This window comes from Archocentrus centrarchus, chromosome 18 (genome assembly GCF_007364275.1).
Source record: "Archocentrus centrarchus isolate MPI-CPG fArcCen1 chromosome 18, fArcCen1, whole genome shotgun sequence".
Classification (NCBI taxonomy): Eukaryota; Metazoa; Chordata; class Actinopteri; order Cichliformes; family Cichlidae; genus Archocentrus; species Archocentrus centrarchus.
In genome coordinates this window covers 14,943,859-14,963,323 of record NC_044363.1, presented here as the reverse complement: position 1 = coordinate 14,963,323, position 19,465 = coordinate 14,943,859, and the positions used below count along the sequence as shown (strand labels likewise).

The 19,465-nt window shown below is 41.2% G+C and overlaps 1 protein-coding gene across 1 annotated transcript in view; it reads right to left on the bottom strand.

Moving 5' to 3' along the window:
* The window catches only part of LOC115797367 (diacylglycerol kinase eta), a 96,788-nt gene extending 77,653 nt beyond the window's left edge, over positions 1–19,135 (bottom strand). Inside the window, exons 1-2 of the mRNA XM_030753933.1 lie at positions 19,012–19,135; positions 17,078–17,182 (exon numbers count right to left, since the gene is read on the bottom strand). Of these exons, the coding sequence (XP_030609793.1) occupies positions 17,078–17,182; positions 19,012–19,101 (195 nt within the window). The 5' untranslated portion in view covers positions 19,102–19,135. The remainder of the gene's footprint in view (positions 1–17,077; positions 17,183–19,011) is intronic.
* Between the last annotated feature and the right edge of the window lie 330 nt (positions 19,136–19,465).

The following is a 19,465-nucleotide window of genomic DNA, read 5'->3' as shown; positions in this document are numbered from 1 at the left end:
GAAGTAAGAGCACACACCTACACAGGTTCATGACACACTAAAAGGTGTCTTCTCACATCAAAGGACTTTCCTTCAGCCCTAACAGACTCAGGAACTATGAATCTCCCCAGAGAGAAGCACCGAATGCTACAGGAAATGATGCACATCTATCAAGACATACTGTTGACAAAGATGACAAAAGTTGCACAATTTTGGATCCAAAACTAACTCCTAAAAAGACACTAGACTGTAGATTTTCTTCAAGTTTCATTCAGGCACTGTCCACATGTAAGTGCGTAATTTAGGTCACTGAAAACAGAGCTTTTGGGAATCAAAAGTGTGCGCTTTCGTCTCCATTTGTGATGTCAGACTGTACTCTGTGTCACTGTTTGCATGGCACAATTTTCTGCAGTGGTGGACGCAGACAAAACACTGCGGTCATTGCTCTAGAAAACTGAAGAAAGAAAAGAGCGTGGATGTTGGAGCATGTCCCCTCGCAAGTCTCCCAGTCCAGGTTTCCTTGTGTTTTTGTACTTTTACAGTTCAGTGTGATGTTGATGTACTGTCCAACAGTAAGACCCACTTTTTGCACCACCTTTGTTGGGATTATAACGCTGAAAATACCCATTTAAAAACAAATTGCTGTATACATGTGTACGCAGCCTTAATATATCACCTTATTGCGCAACATACCACAAAGATGATGAGTCAAAGGATTATTCATTTTTAAAGTTGTCCTACTGCTGAAAATATTGTTTGTTATCAGAACAAGTAATAATTATCTTCTCTGTTTAATTCTGGGGTGCCTTCTGTCTATGGGCAACGACCTCAGTGCCACACGCTGTCTCCAGCTCCGTCTTACTGTCTCAGAAAGCGTAGTGTAAAGGTCTGCTTGAAATCAGGTGTCATCTGGCCACCTTCAAAGGTGGGGCAAAAGCCTGCCAGTGGAGTGAGGAAGCAACACGACACTCACTACAAACTTTCCTACCGACCTTTCCTCAAAACGAGTCGTGGCACTGCCGCCATCTTTAAAACGTACAACACAAGGCATTCCTGCCAGTTTTTCCCAGAGAAGGGTCAGGGCTAACTGGTTAGCAGCTACTCAACTTTCAAATTAAGAGCGAAGAAAGAGAGAGGGACGAAAGAAGAATAAAAAGCACTAAAATAAGTTGCCAGATGTGCTTGGGTAGCCTGCCCCAAGTACAGTTTGTGTGTGGGAAACACTGGTGCACGACAGAACACCCAGAACTGCAACTGAACTTTATTTCTTTCTAGATGATAAAAACCAAGCTGTGTAATAATTGTTTTTAAACCAAGAAAAGCAGTTTTATGATTCTGATGCAGTGGGCTCAGCAACCTGGAGGAAAGAGGGATGCAAACAACAGCTGACAGGCTGTCAGAGGAGGACAAATTAATGATCACGACATTGTTATAATGAAAGTACTTCAGCACAGCAGGTAAGGCAATAGCATTAGTAAGAGTAATAATTCTAATTACTGTAATTGTAGGAATGTACTCATGAATATGATGAATAGAACCTTTTCTCTTTGTCACTCTCTCTCTCTCTCTCTCTCTCTCACACACACACACTTTATTTCAAGTGTCATTAACACATGTGTTTTTTATGCTGCTGACTCAGTCTCTTTCTCTTCATGTGGTACTTAAAGTCAAGGCGGGTAACAGTGGATGGGCTCACAGGCGCTTTTACACATGCATGTATATATATACACACACTGACTCACATCTACACACACACACACACACACACACACACCACACACACACACACACACACACACACAGACGCACTAACACATTAGCAGGTCAGAAAAGAAATCTGAAAAATCTTTTTTGCAGTGCAAGCTGTAGTCAAAAAGAATAAACTGAATCACTAAATATATCTGACTTCTCAGGACAGCAGTATTGCAAAAGCAGTATGTTTGTGTGCTTTTGTGTGTGTGTGTGTGTGGTGTGTGTGTGCTTTTGTGTGTGTGTGTGTGTGTGTGTGTGTGTGGTGTGCGCTTGAGTGCTGTGGTGGCTGTCTCTTGCTTCCTGTTGAAGGGGTTTTAAGAGAGAGAGACGCTGACAAAAAACCCAGAGAGAGAGTCTATTTTTGGCTCCAGAGAGACAAAAAACACGATGAAGAGATAGCAGCAGGGTAAATAAAAATGAGGCGCACAGAGGCGTGAAAGCAAAACAGAAAAAAAAAAAAGAAACACTAAAGTTTAGCGACAAAAGGGGAAACGGGGAAATAAGATAGAAGTGTGAAACTGCCCTCATGCTTGTTGTCTTCTTTTAAAGGCCAACACCCTGACAGGACAAGTTGTACTCAGAGAGCAGCAGTGACGCATCAGAGGAAATGTTGTGGCCTCTATGTCTCGCTAATAGAAGCAGGCTGTTGAGTTGCCTAATTTTTAAAAAATTAGTTCTCTTTTCTTTGCAGCCGTCATTGTTGCACTTGCACAAAACCCACATAAATCCACTTAAAGCCAAATGTGATATACTAGACCTCAGATGAAGCTAATCTTTACCTTACTTCACTTACTACAAGCCATTAGCTTTCCAGGCTCATGTAAATCCCTCTTACTCTATGGGGTACTGTGCTTCTAAAAACAGCTGCACACTCATGATTTACAGAGTCAGAGAAAAACAACTGAAAATAACCAAACCTCAAACCTAAAAAAAAAAAAACAAAAAAACCCAAAACCCTCAAAATGCAATCAGCTAACAAAAGATCTAATTTTCAAACTTTCAGGCCTTTTTGTTTCTGGCTGTAGCAGTCTGTCGAGTTTCCACCGAAATTAAAAGCCAAATTTAAAGCAAATTCACTGAATAACGCGAAGGAACCTGCAAATTACCGTGCACTTCCATCTGTTACATAAATATTAGGACCTGGGTATACTGAGCTAAACCGCTGCTGCTGGTGCTGAAAAAGAAGTGGTAACAAAAGTAAGGATGGAAATATGATTTTCTGATTTATTCATGTGCATATTTAAAGAATGTTACAGTGCTCCACACTGCTTCATACTGACTGAAAATCGACCAGCAAAGGCTGGTATGGGAGTAGAAACGGCAGCGGACATCCACGCCTTAATTTTCATGGACGTCTTTTTTTTTTGTCAGTTCTGCTTCTGTTGCACCAACTCTCCATTTCAGCCAAGAAAAAACTTTTTTTGTTTTGGCAGTTTTTGACCTTATTCCATTTTTAATGTGGAGAAAAAACTGCTGGATGGAAATCCACAGAGACTATAGACAGACTGCCTGTTTAACCACGTATACCAGGTTGCAGCCTCACTGTGGACCGAGTCATGCTTGAGTTTGCTGGCAATGTTTTAAAATGTCATTGAATAAAAAAGCTTTATCCACAAAGGACACAAAGCTGTGTAAGATGCAAATACAAACATTAACAAGAGCGGCCTATAGAGAACTTATAGAGCTCTTGTTGAAAAAGCAAATATGTTTGGCACAACAGTGCATTTAGATCATGATTCCAATGGCGAAAACTGCCAGACATGACAGCCCAAAAAAAAAAAAACAGAAATAAAGAAAATAGTATTCAGACAGCTTATCAAATGTTGAAATTGAGAAAAGTTGTTTTTTGAAAAAGGGAAAAAAAAGCTCATTTTTGATATGATGCCAGCAATCTTGTGAAGGCAACATTAATCATACATAACATGCTGACATTCAGGGAAAGCCTGGCTGAAATAAGCAAGCCCAGCCTCATAACAAAATGTAAAATAGCCACAAAAAAAAAAGTCATTGATTAGTTTGTTTTAATTAACACAAATTTTCACATCACGTCTGTGTTAAGGAAATCAATAAAGATTGCATCTGTTTCACTGAGATTTATTTTGACAAGACAATACTAAACCGCATTCTCTTTGTTGAACTCGCACAGCATCAACTTTTAAAACGAGCAACTGACGCTTTTCAGTTGCGACAGTTGATATGCTGTCTTATAGGATCAGGATGACTTGCAAATGATTTCATACTTATTTACACTTCTCACGGTGTCGCAGTTTTTATTTATTTATTCTTTTGAAAAATGCGGTTGTAAAATGTTAAAACACCACGTGTAGCACCTTTACCTGCAGGTGTTATGAGAAAAAAGAAAAAGCAGACACATTTGCAGATGTATCAGAAACCTGTGAGAAAATGAAGTCAAACTGCGCAGCTCGGGCGAACTGAACCCGATGAGGGCATATTATCCGTCAGTCACTGACAGACAGAGATATCAGTTCAGAAGCGTGAGACAAATGCGCTAAAACTCGTGCTTTGTGTTGTCAGTCTCCGGTAATGAGCAGAGAAACGCAAGGAAATGATGAGCGGTGCCTGCGGACACACACGTTTCACTGATTGATAACGTACATTAGCACACAAATGCACACCTGTCGAGACTGAAACGCCCATTAGTGATGACACAAATACACTGCTGCTAATGACTGTGAGCACACACAAACACACACACACACACACACACACACGATATTGTTCTCTCTTCATCAGCAGCACATTTCCAAAGTGAGTGCCAACACGTTAGACACAGCCGCTGCAGATAACTCATCAGTTTTGTCTCTCTGTCTCTCTCTCACACACACACACACACACACACACACACACACACACACACACACACACACACACACACACACACACACACACACATACACACACTTTCTTTAACAGCCTGTTGCAGACTGAAGACTGATGATGGTCTGGACTTTGCAGATACTGAAAGACGGAGCAAAATGGAGACAAGAACAGTGAAAATAAATGAAAAGAGAAAGAGGAGAGAGGAGAGAGATCAATACGGAGATGTTAGAACGAGGAATTGCACCTGAAGTTAACCAAATCTTTGTGATGTTTATGCTCACCTCAGATCATTGCAAGGAAAATGCTGCAGCTTTAGAGGTGGGTGGGGGGGGAGTGAGCGTTTGACAAGACGAATCAAGCTGATGTGACACAACATGCTCCCAAAATGATGTTAAAACATGGAGGGGAAAAAAACATGAAAAAGTGCAGTGAAACATGAGAGATGTGAAGAGGAAACCTCTGTGCACAGCATGTGCTGCAGTGAGTGAAGACAAAGATGGCAACCACAATAAGCATGTAATCAGGAAGAAAATAACCACAAGTAGTACAATATCAAGACTATAAAAATAGAATCAAAGCTCGACAATGTTTTTTCTAATGCGTGCTTCATTCAGGCTCAGTGGATTATTTTTGCGGAATCAAAACAATCTCAACTCCGCTAACTTCTGCTTCCACAGTGTTTCAGCCACTCTGCACAGTCTTCATTCAGGCTTTACCTAGAAAACAATACTTTAAGGACCCTTTGAGTCCTTATAGGAGAAGAAGCTGAGCTTGGCCAGCTATTCTTGACCTGTCGAGTTAGCTCAACAGCAGAGCATATTAGCTCGGGAACAGGCTCTCTCAAACGCCAGCTCACGATTCATCGCAATCCACAAGCTGCTGCCTGTAAGATGACAAATGTGACCTTGAGCACAGTTTGGGTGAAGAGCCACCAGGTGATCCCTGTGTTCAAGTTGGATTCAGTTCTAATCAATGATCAATTGTGAACTGCGGACGGGTGGACAGATGACACACGCCTCGCCACATCACGAGGTCATATGGCCCCCCTGTGACTTTTTGCCTAGGGCCCCAACAGACTATCTAGAGTCGCCACTGCCGGTGGCAATGAGCCGATCCACTGTCAGATTCATTAGTTTCAGGTCTGTGTTGTTCTGTATTTACTTAGGTCATGCAATGGCCACAGCTAGCAGCTGAGCCAGTGTAGCATGGACTAAGCCGCAGCAACAAAGGCTCAGCGTTCTGGAGGTATTTCAAGTATGCTGCACTAGCAGCTTCTTTTTTATGTTTCTTAAGTGTAGACTATCGTCAAAATGAGTTGGTACGACTCATTTACTTTCACTGGTTTTGTACAGTCAGAAACCTAAATGTAAACGTAGATGCTAGAAGGCCTTTGGGTTCGGTTTTGGGAAGCTTACGATTAAACTGGGTTTAAACTTTCTGCACCTTCGAGTACAGCAGGGTCCGCTTGGGTCCAAGCGATGTAAACTTTGTCACTGGACGGTGAACGCAAGGGTCCGTGTGGATTTCCGTGTGTCTGCCTGATTTTTTTTGTTTGTTTTTGTGACCACGAGGACTTATCCAACAGTGTTTCCAGCTCCTTAGTAAGGAAAGTAGCTGACACCGATTCCCCTATAGTATTTTTTTATCTTTCAAAAGCATCTTTCACTGATTTAATCACAAATGATACAAAAAAAATATTAGCAACGTATGTCGTACAGTCTGGATCGACAGATGAAGAGGCTTGAAAAAAAAAAAAGAGCGGTTTTACAAAACAGACGACTGGATGAAAGGAAAGGAAGGGTGAGATGATGAACGATGGGGCCGGGGAAGAGAAAGAGAGAGGGCGCATGTAGAGATCAAGGTAGGAGAAAGAAAGACCAACCAGGCTGTGGCAATGAAAGAGTTAATTTAAGAATGACCGCAAAACATACAATGAGCAGTTTTGCTGCTTATGTGAAAAGAGGGCATAAACAGCGACAGGAAGCAAAGGGAGGAATGAGGCCATACTACAGAAGGAGGTTACCTTATTTTAAAAATAATGCAGAAAAGGAAGTCAAATATGTTTTCCTTGCCGCAAATTCACCAGGGCCAAAAAAAGTTTTGGTTTCTCACCTTTTGCATTTTACTCTTCTTTATTATAATGAATCTAAAATATGTCACCTCGTTGAGACTTTCACTAACAAAATTAGATTTAATACCTTTTCTGTTATGTAAAAATGACTTTAAAAGTGTTGATTTTCCTCCTAAACCCACAACCAAGCTTGTTTCTTCATATCTTTTAAAATGATTTCTTTAAGTGCAAGTCAAGAGTTTTCTAGCGTCTTCTTCTTCTTCCCTCGACTGTAAAGAGTCATCCTGTCAGACAGCCTGACATTTCGGGGAAACGTGAGGTCAAATCAATAGAAACTGAGTTGGACGGCTCCAATTAACCAACACCGGTGACGTCAGGACAGAACGACTCAGCGTTAGACCCTGTGTGTGTGTGTGTGTGTTCCTGCATGTATCATAAACAGCCTATGTAGAGTAATTTCATCAGAGCAGATCAATAATACACATTTGTACCCTTTGCGGCTCCTGGAGTTGGACGATTTATCATAGATGACCGATGAATTAGGAGCAGTAATATTTTAAAGTGCTTTAGAGAATGATGCAACTGTAAATCAAGAAAGAAGCTTTTAAGGGAAGAAAAAAAAAAATGTTTATTCGCTTTTCAAACAACTTTTAAAATGTCACCATTAATACTCTGAAAGCGTTACACAATCACTCCTTTGTGCATCGTTGTTTTGTAACTGGAGACCGTCACAAAGTATTTCTGTGCCTCTGTGCCTGCTGCAGGTACAGCAAAATACCACCAAGAAACTTTTTAACCATCGATCCTTTTATTGATTTGAAACGTACATCATGATAGCACAAGTCAAAAAAAGCTTCACGCTTATAAACTGAAAATGAAATTAACCTGTTACAGGCAGATCTTGGGCTTGGGTACTAAAGAACAGGTGACCAATCAGGAGGCTGAAAGAGCACTGTTTATTATTTTGATGATCGATCTTAAAGATTAGTCAGAATCAGTGTGGGGAATCAAACAGCTGAGAAACAACCACACATAATTAAAGACGTGAACTCTGATCGTATGCAGAAATGATTGCTCCTTTCCCGCCTTTGTTCACAAAGCTATACATTAAAAGGAATCGCTATCAATGTGTCGCTACCGAGGTTTCTCACGCGACAACATGTGCGCGTTGCTCAAAAGTCATCCACCGTATTGCATGTGATTCAACCGCCGGTTGCTGGGAAAGTTTCACTGCCGCTCGGAGAGTAGCTGGATAGGGTTTGTGGACAAATCCTTCACTTCCATTCAAACTATGATCACAGCAGTATGTTAACGACCGGAGCTAAGTTAACATCACATGTCTGCAAAACCTCAATAGGCCATGACTGGGTCCAAAATATTGTTGTGATGGACCTTCTTCCACAGCAGACTTGGACTTTCTACAGTAGGGGAGGTTTAGGCGTATTTATGATACTGTAGCTGTGCTTCTTTTGCCATGGCGCAGGCCTCAGTCCCACAGGCCGAGGGAAGAGTCAGCCTTTTAGTAAGCGGGATTAAATAAACATAAAAAGAGCAGTCGTGCTGAGCTGTGTTTTAGGGAGGAAGGATGGTTATCAACTTGGTAAGTCAAACAAGGTTCTGGCTACGAGTGCTTTCATCTGGTACCGAAAAGCCAACTGCAAGTATGAACAATCCCTAAACAAATCTGAACAAGCAAATATATAATCCAGGCTAAATCCAGACTAAAAAGCAACACATTTGCTGGATTCATAACAAAACAAAAATGCAAACTGTGTGTAAAATTAAGAGGCTTATGGATATAATTGCCCCATCATTACGGCACAGGTAGATCTCATTATATTTCTTGTTGCTTAGACACAGCCAGCTGAGTTAAAAGGTACAAGAAAAATCTCCATCTAATAAATAGGGTTTGATAATCCGGTATATTATAAATAAGTGGCCTGCAAGGATTTATTCTAGACTATAGAACAAACTGCTTTGAAATTTCTTGCAGATAAAAGCAGAAGGAAATAAATCAACAAATAAAGGTCAAAGGTTAAGACAGTCCTGCTATCTGTACACCGAGGAAATGTGACGGCATTCACCAAGCGAAACGATTGGACAGTACGTGCTCCTGTTATCCTTTTTTCTTAATCTTTTACCTCACTGAAACCTTGCAGTACAGGATTTAGGATTGATAGCTAACAGGGGCAGGCACATCGAGAAGAAAACGGTATCAGTAAGCCAAAAAAAAAAAAAAAGGAGAAGAAAACCGAAGCCATGTTGAGAAATTCTAAATACAAAGAACTTTTCAAATGTTGTAAATGTCGAGGCAGATAATGCAACGAGCGTGTTTTTTTTAAGCCTTAAGGACACAAACAATGTGTTTTGAGCAATCTTTGTACCAGTGACTGAATAACACATTTTAAATAGTCAAGCCGCCTCCTCACCAGTCCTGCCAACCTGTTGTAATGGTAAATATGGATATTAGAGCCTGCTGTTTGCTGTGTGGATTTCTTATATAACCAACTCTGGATGTGTTTCTTTGCTACTTTCCACTCTGCCTCCACTGCTCTCCCTCTTCCACTCGCTAATTCTCTCCCCTTTGTCCATCTTCATATCTCTCTCTCCTCCATCTTTTTTTTCTATCTCTCCCTCTCTTTCGTATTGACCCACACACATCTGCAGCTGTATCACATCAAGCCAAGGGCATAAATCAAAGCACAGCACACAGACACACAACACCGGCCATCCCACACACTCGTGCACTCTCCTCAAGCCATGTCTGTCACCCCCATCCATCCGCACACATCTATAACTCGTCCTCATCTCCATTGCAGTGAACACCCACACAGATTTCTGCACTGGGAGCGAGATGCAGATAAAAAAGAACAAATATAGTGGGTTTGATTCCAGCAAAGCATCGTGCAGGAAATCCACAGAAATAGGAGGGGGAAAAAAAAAAAGAAAGAGAAGTGTTACCTGTTAATCACCACTCTAAAAGCCAGAAATACAACTGGTTACATAATCTGAAGTGGTGCTGCTGCTATTTTCGAAGGAAAGGGTTTTGGTTGGGAAGTTTACATCTTTAAAAGAAAAAAAAAAGGGGGGGGGGGTGCATGTGAAATTCAGGAAAATATTTGGACGTCAGGAAAAGAACAGGATATGAGATGATCAATACACAGGAGGGGAAGTCATGCTGAGAAAATTAAGGAACTGAGAACAAACATGATGACAACGAAGAGGAAGTTGGAGGAAGGAGTCTCGTGGAGAAAAGGCTGAAAGAAACAAAGAAAGAAAGAAAGGGAAGGCGATGCCTGGTTCACGCATAATGAAGGGAATGGCCTTTTCTTTGCGTGCTTGTGAGTGCGTGTGTGCGCACGTCCATAACGGTTTGCAACCTACTCAAAACTCAAGCGGTGGTGCCACATACACACAAACACACAATTCACAGAAGGTTTTAATGCCTCTTTCTCTTCCTGTGTCTCCTTTATTTTCCACACAGTAAATGAGAGTACAGTGAAGAGGAGGAGGAGGAGGAGGAGGAGGAGGACAGGATGGGAAAAAAGAGGAGAGTAAAGAAAGAGTGTGAAAGCTTACATAATTGAGCCTGGATGTAGAGAAGTACAAAAAAAAAGAAGGAAAGACAAAAAGAAAGTAAGAAAATCAGCGGTCACTCATAAAAGGAGATACACAGAGTCACAAGCAGAACTTCTGCGACAACATGTGACAAAAACTACAGAGAGCAAAACTTAAAAGCCACCATGTCCGGCAATTTTTGCGTTGCGCATTTTAACATCACATGTCAATTTCCCCACAAGCAAACTGCTCCCTGTGGCAAAGAATCTACTGCACGAGCTTCCCTTTAGAAAAGCAGAAATCCATTACACAGCAGTGCGAGAGCCCAATCACACTGCAGTCATATCAGAGGAATCTGGCAAATCAAGTAAATCTGTGGTGCTAAACAGTTCATTTGTGGCTCTAACCACTAGCACAACATCTCAATAGTGCTCTCTTTTGAGTGAAAGGAGGCCAGACAGAAAAAGAGGGAGAAAGGTGAGGTGAAAGAAACAGGTTAGTTAGCTGGCAAGCTTAACTGTCTCTTTCCTGTATCTGTCTTTTTTTTCCTTTTCCCTCTGCCTGTCATGGATACACAGTATAGACAGTACAAAAGATGGGCATAACTTCCAGAGAGGAGCCTATCCCAGCTGTCATAGGCTGAGAGGCAGGGCTAACACAGAGAGACAGACAACCATTCACACTCACATTCACGCCTGTGGGCAATTTAGAACCACCAGTTAACCTAACCCCACTAACTGCATGTTTTTGGACTGTGGGAAGAAACCCACGCACACACGGGGAGGACACCCAAACTTCACACAGAAAGGCCCCAAACAGTTGGTGGATTTGAACCCAGGACCTTCTTGCTGTGAGGCAACACTGTGAGGCAATCACACCACTGTGCTGCCCAGTTCAAGTCTATATGGGGAAAAATATTAATATTAATTTTACATGACATAAGTAACATTATATAAAGATAAATGTGTGTCAGTGTGGATAAATCTGACTTAAGCCATAATAGAATATATGGTGAACATTATTTTACATGAAAAGATAACACTTTGTGAAAATAAAGTAAGTTACTATCTTAAGCCATTTGTATACTACTTAATATATTTCTCTTGATTTTTTTTTTAGGACACATTTACAGTGCAGCTCAGTGACAAAATGCATGCTATTTATATCTATTTTCTCTTCTAAAATTGTGTTTTACAATTTTTTTTACTGCCTATTTGTCAACTATGCTGTCTACTATGCATGTAATACCATTTTAAGGTACACTGCTCGTGTCCAGTGTACCGCTTGCCTAACCTTTGCAAATGCTCTTGTGAAGCTTGTGCTTTGTTTTTGTTTTAATTTTTGCCACCAGAAAATGCCAAGCAAAGCAGCCGGTGTTCAAGACACAACACGTTGGACAATCCTCGGCATCTAGCGTAATTTAGTTCAGTTTTTAATCACGATCTCAAACGAGCCACTGCCCTGCAGCAGCCGGGATGGCAACCATGTAGCCACTTAAGTGTTTTCAACAACTTGCCACGATAACTAACAATTCTCAATAAATCGCTCTCCTCTGAGAAGAGGTCTCATCGAGATTACGGTTGCAGAAATGCCTGCATGCACGCTGCTCTGCAGCTGAAATAAAATGAAAACAGTTCCTGTTTTTTTTTTTGTTTTTTTTTTAGTGAAAACAGTCATCTTATACCCATACAGTTAAGGGCCACAAATTCAGACTGAAAAAAAGCTTTTAAGATGTTAATTGGAAGCAATTATTTGCCTTAAAATAGATAAATGACTATATGAAGCATGCTCAAAATGTGGCTTTTTTTTCATTATCAGATGCTTCACAGTATTGACGACCTATACTGAACTGTTACCATACGCTGTGCTCAATAATGCATCGTGTATCTGGATCTAATTTATGCTGCTGGCTGGCTGAAATATGTAAAGCTGCAGTATGTTCTCTGAATTGTTTATCTGACACCACGGCAGACAGACTTACTAAATACAGCACCAGAACTGTTATAGTGAAGAAATAAAGAGAAAAGTCAAGCAGGATGACCTCAGGCAGCTAATATTGGTCCTAACCCTTGTGGTAAACACTTCTAAATAAAGTCTGTTTCTATTTTAGTCAGATAGTTGGTTGAATAAATTGAACATCACTAAAATTAGAAACCATCATCTTTACTCTCAAGGGTTGGATGTTAAGTACTGTAGAAATGAAAGCCACGACCTACTTAGAGGTTGAAGATTTTGGTTTTGTTTGAAGGGGATTTGAGTGTGTCATTCTACAGATATAAATGTGCCATTTGCCAATAATTGATGCAAGAGATGAGAACTGAAGCCCGAGGAGCACAGGAAATGGAGGAACAGGACATGACATGTAAGAAGCACTCAAACTGTGGTTTATGTAGTACACGTCTTTGCACCCGGGCCACTTTCACATCTCAAAAAAAACAACTTTCGTGTTATAAAAATAAATAATTGCTTGGGCTGAAAAAGAAAAAAACTGAAGCCAAATTCAGAAAGACATCAAAACAGGATCAGGCAAGTCCAGCAAATCAGTCGCCGTCAGTCTTAAAATCCGCCCCAGTCAGCCGTCTGACCTGACCGGCATCCTGATCTGTTCAAAGAATTCAAGCTGAGCAACTTTCGATTCACAGTAACAACATTCAGAGTAATGTTAAGAAATACATGTGACCCTTTCGTTTGAGACAGCCGGCACTGTGATCACAGATCAGTGTGAGATCACAGGCTGAGATGTTTGCAGTGACTAACATTAAATGCTTAGGCTAATGTAATGTACCTGTAACATTAATAGTCTGTGTCCTGTCAACAAAATATAATGTTAACAATTCAAATAAATGATCTGCCAACAAGTCAGTGTTTTCAAAAAAGGAGTTTATGTTTAAGTACATGAGATGACGTGTAATTCTACTCAGATTGGTACTGACTACTCAATTTCTGATATCCCTAATTAGCATATTCATTTGTTAAGTTACGGCTATTTCTTTTTTTCCAAAGCTGCAGTGAAATTAACCTGTAAGCATCACTTACATATCAAATTTAAGAAATTGCTGGTGCAAGTTGATTCTGATGCACAGACTTCATGACTGTGACCTTGACCCTTGATCACTGATTTAGCCGCTGTGCCTAACCCAGTGGTTCTCAAATCCAGGCCTCATGGCCCAGTGTCCTGCAGGTTTTAGATGTGTCCCTGATCCAACACACCTGAATCAAATGGCTGAATTACCTCCTCAGTCAAGTTCTCCAGAGTCCTGCTAATGACTTCTATACATGACTCAGGTGTGTTGGATCAGGGACACATCTAAAACCTGCAGGACACTGGGCCACGAGGCCTGGATTTGAGAATCACTGGCCTAACCAAAATGTGTCATGTGGTTGCAGCACGCCGAGGGAGCTGGTGTCACCTTGGTTATCATAGTTTTTACAAGCCACCATAAATGGCACAAACCGAAACAGCTCTGTGAGATGAGAGACACACACCAAGGACTTCTGATTTTACTGCAACTGATGAACATGTACCTGATTTAAATGTACTTTTTAAGCTCCTCTACTAACTTGTTTTTTTTATGTGTAAAAATGGTGGTACCATGAGGCTAATAATATACATGCAGCGTAGAAAATGATATAAGCCAGCTTACATAAGAAAAGCTCCCCGGTGTCTAGGCCCCGCGCTGAGTCAACTTAGACTCTGCTGCCCACCCGGCTTGTAAAACAGTGGTAAAAACCACGAGTTAATATAGAATACAAATTAATGCCTGTGCCAAATCTGAATAAATTCCTTCCAGGTATTTCAGACGTTGGAATCCCTCGAATGAGATGGAAGTCATTGCCATGTAGAGCCATAAATATCAGGGTTTGTCCTGTGTGTGTAGTGTGGAGTGTGTCCAAACTTTTGACTGGTACTGCACCCACCAAAAAGCGAAGGAAATGAATTTTTTAACCTCATCTTGTTAATTGGGCTATTATTGTTTCAGATGTAGTACAGTCAAACAGCCAGAGATGGCAAGAAAATGCACATATTTCTGCAAAACATGTCAGTGTTACACAGAACTATGGTGAGAAAATGCATAGTTAACAACCAAAGAATTACTGGGAGCCCTGATTGTGTAGGTTTAGTTTGAAAACTTCATGAAATCAGAGAATTAACTGCCAAACAAGAGCCAGCATGTCCCCCAGAGTGTCCATAAGCTTGTCTCTAAACCCAAACATATTTAATTAACACCACAGCCTCCACAGTGAAATGGAAACGACCCGCCCCGTGTTTCTGACAGATACCACAACATCTGTACAATTATTTAGCGACTCACCACTGAGGAACTGAATTAACCTAATGGTGTCAGGATGTCATGTCACAGTTGATAAGAATTAGCATCTCCTTAACAAGTGCACCAACAGACTGCAGCTCTAACAAGGAAGGTAACAGGCAGGGGACAAAATGAGGTGAGGCAAATAACAAAGAGGACAAAGAAGCGCTGATGCAGCGATGACGTTCAGCAGCAACCACACGCAAAAGACAAAAAAAAAAAAAACATACACACAAACATTAACATGTCAATACACACACCTGCATGTACTCAGGCAAATAAAGGGACACACAAATGCATTAATCCGCTCAAGCCATTGTTGTCGCTGAACCATAATCCTGAAGTCGATAACTAGTTTAATCTACAGCAAGTCACATGACTGTAGTTACACAAACTCTAATCATCTCACACTTACACACACACACACACACACACACACACACAAACAACCATCAGCCAACTGAGCCTAGCCAGCAGCAGCTTCTTTCAATGAGAAGGCAGCTACATGATGGCGCTAGTGGATGGAAGCAGGGGACTAAAAGCCCTTAATTATTGAGTTTGTCTATAAAATTATTCAAGTTTTTTTCTGTGCCAGCCATGAAACCTATACATCTCTAGAAATGAACCTGAACAGCTCAACACCCGTTTCTTTTCAATTCTAACATTAAAGCCAATCCTTGAGCACACCTGCTAGCTAGTTTGGGGAGGGGGGGGGGGGTATTCTCACACTGGTTGGCGGGTGGTTGCTGGCGGACGCTGGGTGGAATCGGTCACAAAGAAGGTGCTGCAATAAAAACGTCCTTGTGGTCGCATGTAGTTTGCACGCATACACTCTCCATTTACTCTCCGAGCTGCAGTGAAACACTGAAAAGTGAGACGCAAACTGGAAATGGAGACCGATCGCCTTCAAAGCACAAGTTGCACCTTTTGAAACACTTTTTTTTTTCCAAGTAGCTGAGTGTTTGCATACAACAATGTGCCTGCCATGGGCAACCTTTGCACTCTGTTAGCAACCAAAGCATTTTCACGTAGCCAACAGCCTGCAACCACTCACCGACTGTTTTCCCTAGCAACCTTGTTGTTAAACTGGTTGCCAGGAGATTGCCAAATGATGTCTTTTCAGGAAAAAATCTAAAATAACATAGGATATGTATTTAGATAGGTTTATGATATACACATGTAAGGATGGGTGTGTAAGCTCATATATGAGAAGTGATTTAAGAATTTAAATATTAGGAACAATTCTTAGTTGTCTCTCTCTACTTCTGGAAGTTAAAAATAACACTGAAAAGAAATACGTGTACGTATCTGTTACAACATGTAATTTAAACTATAACGTTAATACTATTCTTTTTTCATGGTTTTTAAGCGATTGTTTCCATCTTTTGTGGTCTATATATATATATATTAGTGTTCGGTGAGATCAGCCAATCAATACCAGACTGATATCTGATCCCAGAAACAAATCAGGCATTATGGGATGCTATCCCCATGACGACAGGGATTGCAGGTATCCTGTGTCTTCTATTGATCTGACTGTGTTTTACAGCTGCTGGTCAATACAGGCAATAGGTAATGATTTACACACACACACACACACATGGAATAATAATTTGGACATTTATTACTCTGTTTCCACTTATAACAATGTATTTCTCTTTATGGCTATTAGCTCATCACTAACTGATGGCTCACACTTGTTTGTGTGTGTTTAAATGCCAGTAACAGGATACTATCAAGCCATAAATATCTTACAGTAAAACCGGGTCCAGAGGCCAATAAGCATCTACCAGAAGTCCAGTAAGAAAGGGAGCTGTTACTGCTACTACTGTCAGAGATTTGAACACCGCTCATCATCACAGTGGCGGTAAGAGAGGAAAATGACGCAGGCAGGAAACAGACCAGGCGTGAGTAGGAAGTCAGCTGACCTCAGACGAGAGGTCGGATCAGATCAAAAGTCTGATTCAAGCGTTGATAAAGAGAGCCAGTCACACAGAGAAAAAAGCTTATAAAGGTTCTTCAGCGAGCTGATTGAGGTAAGTTAGCGGTTCACACAACTGTGAGAGGCCTCCAAAAAACAAGTGTCCTTCAGACCCACAGGCACACACCCATATTTTCAGTGAGATGTTTAAAATTTGTGCAGGCTCTTAAATAACTAAGCAGCTCAAATGTTTAATCAGGATTCCCATCATGAACCTGATAAGAAATTCCATGACTTTTCCATGATTTTCCCCAGCTGACCGAGGAGCCCCTGCCTGAGTCTAAAAACGCTATCGCACCCTGGTTAGCTAATGATGCTTTTTACCTCGGAGGATTCAGGTTGAATATGCATAAAGTTCAGAAAAGCTCTTAAAAGCACTGCACCATGTCAAGAAAGGTTTTTAAAACAAAAAGCAGCTGAATCCTTCATCTATCATACAATTTGCTGATATCTGTCTGTGTTGAAAACCAGCTCTCAGCTTCTTCCTGCTATATTCCCGCCTTCACACACACACACACACACACACACACACACACACACACACACACACACACACACACACACACACACACACTCTCCTCCTACCTTGGCCCTTATCTGTCCCGAGGTCGACACTTTGCGGATCAGCTTGTGTGACGTCTCTTCTTGTTCTCCGTCGCTGTCTGAGGACTCTTCACCTGCTTCGCCGGGCTGGAAGAAGAGGAGATAAAATTAGTGAAAATAGATGTGAGATCAGGAACCGTAAAATGTCCTCATTTTAAACCGTAGTGGAACAGTTCAGCCACTGATTCAGCAGTTTGGATGATGGGCACAATGTTATTGTGACCTCACATAAACTCACACCTAACTAGCACTAAGAAGGTAAAATAAATAGAAATTGGGCCTGTAATAGTGAATAAATGCTTTGATTTTTACTAATAATCTGCACAAAGAGTCAAGATTTTTTAAGCCAGGATTTTGAAAACGCTGATGTCATATCCTCAAGTAGGTCCTAAAGCTCTTTGCAGTTCATTTTTATAAGTTTTGAATCATTTTTTTAAGCAGCTGCAGATTCAAAAATGCCTCTACATTCTAATTGGACATTTTAAGCCATTTAAAAATGTTTTGTGCACAAATATTTTCAAAATAAAAGATGCTATCTGTAAGAGATATATCCATCTAACTAGATTATATGAGTTAAACTGCACTTTAGGCCCTCACTGCTCTGAATAAAAAGGCATCTACATGTAAACAGCAGTAACTGTAAGCAAGCTGCAAGATTTTTGGTACCGGAAGATTTCTGGTTTGTAGCCGGAGTCCTGCTGACCAATCACATTTGAGCAGGATGTAGCTGCAGGCAAGTAAACAGTCTGTGGTGAACAAAAGAGGGTCTGCGTTCAACGAAATGCAATGAATGGGGGGGGGTGTCTGTTAATGGTTGAGCTTTTTATTTGCAGACATGTTTAATGAACACTAACCATGAGCAAACATCTGCTGACTACAGCACAAGTTATAACTTCTTCAAACTGGACCCCCAAAAACGAGCAAGAACATAACCTCTCCTTCCACAGTGTGAGCTCCGTCAATCAGTTTTAAGAAGTTGGGTCTTTCAAATCCAGCATATATAGTCACACTTTATAAATTATAAAATAAATCATGCTGTATGTCAAAAATCTTCTTCTTTCGGCCGCTCCCTTTAGGCCTCCATATCACACTATCCCTACTGTCCTCCTCTGTCACACCAGCCCTCTGCATGTCCTCCTTCACAGCATCCATGAACCTCCCTCTGTGGGCTTCCTCTTTTCCTCCTGCCTGGCAGCTCCATCTTCAGCATCCTTTGTCCAGTAGGACCAGGAGCATCTCAGCCTTGCCTCTCTAACTTTGTCTCCAAGCCGCTCAACCTGAGCCACACCTCTGATATACTCTTTTCAAAACACACATTTTTTAACTGGCTTTCCTGGTCACACACTTACTGGATCATGCATACTTACTTGAGCTTGTGGTTAATAAATGGACTTCTCAGAGTTTATCAGTCATGATCCCTGCAGGATGAACGTGTGGCTGCTTCCCTCCAAAATAACTTTGTCTAATATAGTGAAGTTTTATACTTCCAGTGTTGTCACGCCGCTCAAACGGGTTGTAAATAAATCCTCTGCCATTATTTAAATGCTGCTATATGCAGCAGCATTATCTTATTTAAAACCACGCACACACAGAGATACACAGGTGTAGTATTTCACCTGCAGGCTGAGATTAGCTGAAGCTTTAATAATCTCTGTAGGACCTGAGGTAAATGTCGCTCACAAAGAGATTGTATTACTTATAATTTGCCCATATAAGCTGACCAGTTGCTTTGTTTGAAGTGAATGCAAAATAATGTAGTTTTTTTTCCCTCCTTAAATTGCATCGAAAAAGAAAGGGAAAGAGAAAGGAGAGGAAAGTGGAAGTACAACCTACTGAAGAGCATGGATCTTTTTTTTTTCCCCACAATTTTTTTTTTTTTTAGCTTTAAACATAAACACAAAGTGTGTTGTACTCACAATATGAGTCCTATCGGAGTCTTGGGGCGACCCCAGCGACTCCCCAGGCCCAGCCACGTACAGGACGTTGGGGTTGAGTTTGGATGCCATGGCGAGTTTTTGCAGGGGAAGGCAAAGGGGGGGTGGGGGGTGGAACAGTGGTAAAAGGATACAAAGAAACAGAGACACAGGTGTGAAAGGGTGTGAGAGAGATGGGTGAAAAGTTGCAGAAGATGTGTGGGGAGGAAGGGTGGGGGGGGGGGGTGAAGGGTGGGGAATAAAAGAGGAGAAGAGGAAAGGAAAGGGTGGGGTTTGGCAGGTGAAAAAGCCTGGCGGAGAAGAGAGACAGAGGAGAGGATGACGAATGGGACAGCGGCAGGCTCTGGGACGCCACGCTCCTCTATCCAGGGCCAACTGTGGAAAAGATGGAGAAATGAATTATTGATTAGGAGAGAAAAGCTCACTGTAGAGGTTT